The sequence below is a fragment of the Dromaius novaehollandiae genome, chromosome 22 (assembly GCF_036370855.1).
Source record: "Dromaius novaehollandiae isolate bDroNov1 chromosome 22, bDroNov1.hap1, whole genome shotgun sequence".
NCBI classification, from domain to species: domain Eukaryota; kingdom Metazoa; phylum Chordata; class Aves; order Casuariiformes; family Dromaiidae; genus Dromaius; species Dromaius novaehollandiae.
In genome coordinates this window covers 10,875,952-10,883,597 of record NC_088119.1, presented here as the reverse complement: position 1 = coordinate 10,883,597, position 7,646 = coordinate 10,875,952, and the positions used below count along the sequence as shown (strand labels likewise).

The 7,646-nt window shown below is 67.1% G+C and overlaps 1 protein-coding gene across 1 annotated transcript; it reads right to left on the bottom strand.

Moving 5' to 3' along the window:
• Positions 1-837: 837 nt before the first annotated feature.
• FKBP10 (FKBP prolyl isomerase 10) lies at positions 838-7,376 on the bottom strand. Its single transcript, XM_026115766.2, has 10 exons — positions 7,013-7,376; positions 5,572-5,717; positions 5,209-5,398; positions 4,666-4,811; positions 4,384-4,573; positions 3,898-4,043; positions 3,462-3,651; positions 2,823-2,965; positions 2,488-2,651; positions 838-2,338 (listed from the first exon to the last, which is right to left on the bottom strand). The coding sequence occupies exons 1-10, from the start codon at positions 7,204-7,206 to the stop codon at positions 2,153-2,155; spliced, it is 1,695 nt and encodes a 564-aa protein (XP_025971551.2). The 5' UTR covers positions 7,207-7,376; the 3' UTR covers positions 838-2,152.
• Between the last annotated feature and the right edge of the window lie 270 nt (positions 7,377-7,646).

The following is a 7,646-nucleotide window of genomic DNA, read 5'->3' as shown; positions in this document are numbered from 1 at the left end:
AACCCTGATTCAGCAAGGGGCAAATTCAGGCCCTTTGCAAGAGAAACTGCTTTCACGTCCCACCCTGGAGCCTCTGCCGCAGGTGGCAGGGACACGTGTTCCTGCAGCGTGAACCATAATAAGGCTGTTTTGGGATCGTTTTCTGTTCCTCGAGGGTGCTGTGGCGTGACCCAGTGCAGGTTCACAGCCCGGTCCCCGTGTGTTTGCGTGGTGGCACCTTCTGGGCTGCTCGTGAGTTGTGGGCTGCTCTGGGTTCGCCCCTCGCCCCGCGGCCGGCTCGCCGGCCTCCGCTTTTCAAGTCGAGCAAATGCAACGTCTGAAGGATGCAGGCTTCGTTCTCTTGGTTGAAATAAAAATGTTAGATAAGGCTGGAAGGTGTGCGGTTTGTATCCGGAGCGTGCGTCGCGCTGCCCGGCTTGGAGGAGCCGGGGCTTGGAGCCGCTCTCGCCCCCGGGGCCGCCACGGGCAACCTGCGTCTCCAGCTCCCCCAGCTCCGCGTCGTCCCCGTCCCCGCAAGAGCCGGTAGCCACGGGGACGTTGCGGGTAGATCGCACCAGACCTCGGCTCTGTGTGACCGTGCCGTAAGGAGCCGTGCCGTGGGCATGTCCGTCCCAGGGCTCTGGAGTGCCTCCAGAGCTGCCGAGACCTTCCAGCAAAGACGCTCTGAATTTTATCTTTCTCTGCAGCCCAGCAGAGCAGGTGCTGGGGCTCGAAAGCTGCCGCCGTGCTGCCCTTCCCCGAAGGGAGGACGAAGGATGCGGGCGAGCCTCGTCCTTGCGCTGCTGCCCAGACACGCGTGGATGTGTCGTTGCAAAGTAACCTGACACAAAGGCAGACTTTTTGGAAACCAGTTGAATTATTTTTATTTGGTGCAAAGTAAAAGTCATCATTTGAGGGGTTCACTCTAACCCTTTACACGTTTTTTTCTTGCATTTCTTTTCTCTCTTTTGCACGGCCACAGCACATGCGAGCCTTTAGAGCCAGTGGAAAGGTGATGGAGACGTACCGGTCAAAACCAGCAACCCTGAGAGAGCCAAGCTAATTACTTAGCTGCATTTAGGCATCAAAATAAAATCAGGTTGATTTTCCTCAGTCAGTGACTGGTGCTGCCGCTGGCAGCCTCGTGCTGCAGGGCGGGAGGACGAGGACGTGGCTGCTCAGCCGGCCGCTCCCTGGGGCCTGGGTGGGAGAGACGGGGCCTTTTCCGTTTTCCGAGCTGACACGTGGTTCATCAGGTCTCATCCGAGCTGGCGGAAAGGGGCCAGGCTTTCTGCAAGAGCAGATGCCGGGAGGCGTTTCGGTTTCGCCCTGGGAACCTGAGCCGCCTCCAGCCTCCCGTCCCGCCGCGCGGCTCCGGGTAGGATTGCAGCGGGAGGCAGGGGCTGCCCCAGCAGCCGGGAACGGCACCTGAGGCTCGACCTTTTTCTCCTCTCCTTTAAGGAATGACGTATATAAAACAAACAAAAAAAAAATCCCTAAACTACAGCCGTGAAGCAGAAGGGAGCGCGCGGAGCCGGCGGCGGTGGGACGGGCTGCCGGAGGGACGCGGTGCTCCCACCTTCGCTCCCGCCTGCCGGGGCTCAGACCCTCGGCCCGGCCGCTCCCGGGAGCCGGGGCGGGAGCCGGCGCGGGTGGAGGTGCCAGCCGGAGGCTGGAGCGCGGAAATGCAGTCGTGGGCGAGGGGAGCGGGGCCGGGGCAGAGCCAGCAGCGGTGGCTGCTCGGGGCTGCGCCCGGGTCCGCGGGGAGCAGCGCGGTCGGGGCAGGCGCCCGCAGAGGCTCTAGGTCCGGCCTGGGCATGGCTGGGTCTGGTCGGGGCGAGGGCCTGCGCCTGCCGCCCGCCTCTGCCGGAGCCCCTGGGCACGAGGAGATGGGGGCTCGGAGAAGCCGGCGCTGCCGTTCCCGTGGGGATCGAGACTCGCGAGGACGTGGGGGTTTCCCACCTTCTCGCCTGGGTTTTTCAGCTGGGGGTTGGCTGGGTCTCCTGTGCACAAGGAACACATGGAAGAAAACTGTTAAATAATACAAAACGAAACACAAATTGGAAAGCCGCTGCTCCTAGGGATGCGCAGGGGCAGGGCTGGCTCCCCGGGCCGTCCTGGCCGGGAAGCGCCGGAGCAGTCCTGTCCGCGGGGCCAGCGGGGCGGCCGCTGCTCAGAGCTCCTCGTGGATCTTCTCCTGGTCCTCGTCCGACTTCAGCTTCAGCTCCTCCGCGGTGATCTTCCCGTCCTGGTTCCGGTCCTGGTTCCTGAACATGTCCGCGATGACTTTCTCCGGGTCCGAGCTGGGCATGAGCCGGCCTTTCCCTTCTGCCACCTGGGTCTTGATGAAGGTGGAGAACTGCAGGGGCAGAGGCGAGGAGGTGCCGCGTTGCCCCGCGAGTGGCTCCGGCACTGCTGCGGTCCGGGCTGGACCCCGGCGCGGCTCCCCGCGCCCTCCCGGCTCTCCCCCCCCCCGTGAGCCCCGGCTTCGGCGGGGCCCTCGCCCACCTCATCGGCAGGGATCTCGCCGTCCTTGTTCAGGTCCATCTCCTCGTAGAGGTTCGCCGGCGGGTCCCCGTGCCAGATGAACAGGTAGCCTTCGGGAACGCCCTCCTCCATGGAGACCAGCTCCACCTCGAAGCGGAGCACGGCGCTGCCGGGGACCCCCCGGGCTGCAAAGCGAGCGGAGGCTGCGGCCGGTCCTGCACGTGATGGGTCGCCGGGCGAAGCGCCGGCCTCGGACGGCCAAGACCCTTCCAGCCCCGCTCCGGGGAGATGGGGACCGGCGGCGTCTCACCAGCCAGGAGGAGCCGGTAGGACCGCGACGCGCCCCTTGCCCTCACCTCCGCTCTCCCCGTGGCCCAGGTGCGGGGGCACGATGACCACCCGTCTCTCCCCCACGCACATGTCCAGGAGGCCGCTGTTGAGGCCCTCGATCACCTTGTTGGCCCCCAGCGTCACCTCCTGGGGGGCTTCGTAGTCGTGGCTGCGGGAGGCACAGGAAGGTTCGCGCTGCTGGGAAACCTGCTCCGACCGGGTGGGCCGACCCTGCCGGCCGCTGCCGTCCCCCGGTGCAAGCCCTACCCTCCCCGTGCAAGCCCTGCCGTCCCCCGGTGCAAGCCCGGCCGCCCCGTGCAAGCCCTGCCGCCCCGTGCAAGCCCTGCCCTCCCCGTGCAAGCCCTGCCGGTCCCGTGCAAGCCCTGCCGGCCCGTGCAAGCCCTGCCGGTCCCGTGCAAGCCCTGCCGTCCCCATGCAAGCCCTGCCGCCCCGTGCAAGCCCTGCCGGTCCCGTGCAAGCCCTGCCGGCCCACGGCTGCGTGCCCGATGCCTTTGCAAAGGGACAATGCTCCCCGCGCCAGCGCTGGAGCCGCCGCGTCGGCGGGCTCAGCCCCGCTCTCGTGCATGCTCAGCCCGGCACGCCGCCCCGCAGACTGCCAGGATTCGGGTTTGCAGATGAAAGCTGCGTGTGGCACCGGCACTCACGAGGAGAAGAGCTTGGTGCCGTCGAGCAGGGAGCAGTTGTAGTGGTAGCGGACGAAGTCCCGGTTGCGGGTGGTGACGTTGCAGCCCTCGGGCCGGTGCACGGTCTCGATCTCCACCGGGTCCGCGGGGTTGTGGAAGTCGATGATGTGGACATCGAAGACGAGCACAGCTGAGCCGGGAATCTTGTCCCCTGGAAGAGGAGCACGCGGAGGCCTGCTGGGAGAGCTGGAGAGCCGGTAAAACCTTCCCGGGGACCGCGGCACGGGCATCCCCGGAGCCGCTGACAGCTGCATCTCAGCACAGCCCTTCCCCGGTGCAGACACTCTCCCCTTTGCTGGGTTCAGCCTCTTTCTCTCTCCTTGCGCCCTGGACCTGCGGTGCCGTGGGGCTGGCGAGGCGATGCCGGCGGTGCGGCCCCCCCGGGCCCCCTCCTTACCTGCGCCGTTCTCGCCGTAGGCCAGGTGCGGGGGGACGACCACCCGGCGCCTCTCGCCGACGCAGACCCCTTGCAGGCCCTGGTCCATGCCGGGGATGATGTAGCCCTTGCCGATGTAGGTGTCGTAGGTGTGATTGCGGGAATAGCTGCAGCGGGAAAAGCCCATGGCAGGATCGCCCGGCCCGGGGACGCCTGTGTCCCCACGTCCCGTCCCGCACACCCTCCTCCGCACCGTGCCCTGCTCCCGGCGCCTGGTCCGGCCCTGCCCGGGACCCCCCTTCCCCTCGGGATGCAGCAAAGGGGGATGTTCTGCCTCTGCAGCACCCTGAGCATGTGCGTGCCTGTTACCGCCCTTTCCTCCACCCTCCCTCGTTTCTCCGACCCTCCTCGCGGCCCGGTGCCGGCAGCCCCCGGCGCGGGATGGCCCAGGACCCCGCGGGCGCCGGGGATGTCCCCCTGCGCGGCCGGCCGCCCCTCGCCCCGTGCCTGGAGTCGAAGAGCGTCCCGTCCATGAGCGTGCCGTTGTAGTGATAGCGGACGAAGTCCCCCGTCTCCGCCCTGCGCCTGCACGACGCCGGCACCTCCAGGTGCTCCAGGGAGACGCCGTCCTTGGGGTTGTGGAAGTCCACCAGCAGCACGCTGAACACCAGCGAGGCCTGCGGTGGGATCACCGTGCCTGCGAGGGGGGGGGGACGGGACGGTCAGCCCGGACGGGGTCCCGCGTCCCCCCGCCCAGGCGGAGCGGCGCCGGGCCCCTTCCCCGCTCACCGTAGCCCTTCTCCCCGTAGGCCAGGAACGGGGGGATGATGATGCTCCTCTTCTCCCCGGCGCACATGCCCAGCAGCCCCTGCTCCATGCCCTTGATGAGCCAGCCCGTGCCCACGTAGGTGTCGTAGGTGCTCTCCTTGCTGTAGCTGCGCAGGGAGGGGAGGGATGAGGGGGTGCCCGTACCCCACGTCGAAGGGTGCATCGCAGCCCCAGCACCCCGTACCCCACGTCGAAGGGTGCATCGCAGCTCCAGCACCCCGTACCCCATGTTGAAGGGTGCATCGCAGCTCCAGCACCCCGTACCCCATGTTGAAGGGTGCATCGCAGCCCCAGCACCCCGTACCCCGCGTCGAAGGGTGCATCGCAGCTCCAGCACCCCGTACCCCACGTTGAAGGGTGCATCGCAGCCCCAGCACCCCGTACCCCATGTTGAAGGGTGCATCGCAGCTCCAGCACCCCGTACCCCACGTCGAAGGGTGCATCGCAGCCCCGGTGCCCCATACCCTGCGTTGAAGGGTGCATCGCGGCCCCGGCGCCCCGTACCTGGAATCGAAGGGGGTGCCGTCGAGCAGGGTGCCGTTGTAGTGGTAGCGGACGAAGTCCGAGTTCTCCACGGTGCGGTTGCAGCGCTCCGGCTTGGACAGGGTGGTGATCTGCAGCTTGTCGTTCTTGTTCCAGATGTCCAGCATGATAACGTCGAAATACAAGGTAGCGTCCGGGGGGATCAGCCCGGCTAAAGGGGCGGCAGGGAGAGCAGAGCAGCCTTAGGCGAGAGCGGGCAGGGGGCCGGGACCCGCAGCCCGGGCAGGGGCTCCCGGCACTATTCAGCGGCACGGCACGAGCCCCCAGCCCCTCCTCTGCGAGGCCGAGCGCCCTCCCGCCGGCCCGGCGCCCCGCGGCCCTTACCCACGCCGATGCTGCCGTAGCCCAGGTGGGGCGGCACGATGAGGTGGCGCCGCTCGTTCACGCACATGCCCTGCAGCCCCCGGTCCATGCCGGTGATGAGCCGCCCCACGCCGACGACACCGGCCACCGTGGCGCCTCGGTCGTAGCTGGGGGCGAAGGCACCGTCGGGGAGGCTCCGCGCTGCCCGCAGAGCCCTTCCCGGGGCGCCGGACGGAGCGCCGTGCCGTGCCGTGCCGTGCCGCACCACGCTGCGGGGCTGCCTGGCCGAGCGCACGGCTCAGCCCTGCGGTGCAGCGGCTGCCAGCTATGTTTTAAGCTGGGACTGAAAGCATAGCTATCCGCCCCAAAATTCACACGGCAATCTGGCTCGGAGGCCTCTGAAGGGCTTGATTTTCTGCGGCTTGCAAAATGCCACGTTTGGAGCTTTATGCATGGGGGGAGGAAAGAAGTCGTCCCAGGGCTCATTTTTAAACTGCAAATTTGTCTTTATTTTTAAGTCTTAAAATACACACTCTGAGGAGCGATTGGGGGCCACTGCAGATCCTTCACGCTGTTTAATGTGCAGCTAACGCTTTCTCCTGGCAGCGCGCTGCAGGCATCAAGACAAAGAACTATTTTAGCAGCAAAGGTCCCCAGACTCCCGTTGAGCAGGAGGAGCGGCAGCGCTCGGCTGAGTTACTTTCTCTCCTGTTCAGCTTGCAGGGATGATAAGGCGTCTTTAAACAGGAGCAGAATCCCTTCAGTTTCCAGAGGGCTGAAAAATGCCCGTCTGGAAAGTTTTCGTTCCTGCGCTGGGTTGGGGCTGAGCGTCAGCACCCCCAGGTTTGGCTTTGCTCCTTTGCCATGGGGCCGATTCTGCCCTTGCCCACGTCGGTGCAAAGCGGGAGCTGCACCGAAGCCCAGGGGTGGGACACCGCCCCGCGCCCCGATTTACAGCCGGCGTGAGCCCAGCGGGGTTGGTGCGTGGGCCTGGCGGGGTTAAGACCTGCGTGCAACCAGGCCTGTTAGATAACGAGCAGGCTCCACAGCTGCTGCGTCTCACAAGCGCTTTAATCTAGTCCTGCAGCATTTTTCTCTCTCTGCAGTACGTGCAAATTCCCATCCCTGAGCGGGAAGCGTCCCGGCTACGGCCTCATCCCGCGCTCGGCCGGGAGCGCTCCCGGCGGCCGTGGGCTCGGAGGCTCCCGGGGCGCCCGCGGGGCTCTGCCCGGTGGGACCAGCTTCGCCCGCCGGGCGAGTGCTGCAGACCCCCGCGCGGCCCCGCAAAAGCTTTCGGAAAGGGGGCCGGAGCGACGAGGCTGCTCGGCCCCGCCGTGACACGTGGCCAGGGCCGGCCGCGCTGCCCAGACTGCCGCTGGCCCCAGCCCCGCTGCGGGCGGCCGCCCCGCACGCACGCACGCACGCACGCCGGGACGCGGGACGCGCCGCGGGCCCTGTGTACCTGGAGTCAAACTTTTTGCCATCTTTAAAGGTGCCGTTGTAGTGGTAGCGAATGAAATCCCCCATCTGGACTTCGCGCAGGCAGATTTTGGGGATGTAGTATCTGTCTATGACCACGTCTTCCAGGGGGCCGGGGTCGCCCAGCCCCAGGGCCCCCAGGAAGCTGACGAGGAAGACGAGGCTGCCCAGGGCCATGTCGCTGCGCGGCGGCTGCGGCAGCCGGGAAGGAAGCGGGGCGGCCGAGGGGGCCGGCCGAGGAGGGGCCTCCCGGCCGCCCGCTCCCCCCGCGGCTCCCAGCCCCGGCGCCGCTGGAATTTCTGCAAACGTGGAAAGCGAGCGGGGCCGGCGCGCTGAGGTCACCAGCGTCCCCCCCTCCCCGGTCCGGCCCACCCCACGGCGCCCGGCGCCGTCCCCCATTGCGGGGGGGCGAGATGCAGCGCAGCGGCAAGGCTCCACGTCAGGAGGGGTGTTTTTCTTTTTAGGCAGCTCCTTCTGAGAAGGGAAAAGCTGAAGCGACCTATTTGGAAGCAAGTCTGTGCAGCTCGAGGTCCCGTCCCAGCCCGCGGCGCTCGCACCGGGCCCTAGCGCCGGCACAGCCCCTCTTCGCCGCCGCGCTCGGGCCCAGGGCGTCGACT

What these genes read in the sequence shown, in the direction of transcription:
- FKBP10 (XM_026115766.2), bottom strand. Translation starts at nt 7,206, where the DNA reads ATGGCCCTGGGCAGCCTCGTCTTCCTCGTCAGCTTCCTGGGGGCCCTG. An exon ending in GGCAAAAAGTTTGACTCCAG is followed by an intron (nt 5,718 to 7,012) that starts GTACACAGGGCC and finishes CTTCGCCCCCAG; the next exon opens with CTACGACCGAGGCGCCACGG. An exon ending in CTACGGCAGCATCGGCGTGG is followed by an intron (nt 5,399 to 5,571) that starts GTAAGGGCCGCG and finishes CCGCCCCTTTAG; the next exon opens with CCGGGCTGATCCCCCCGGAC.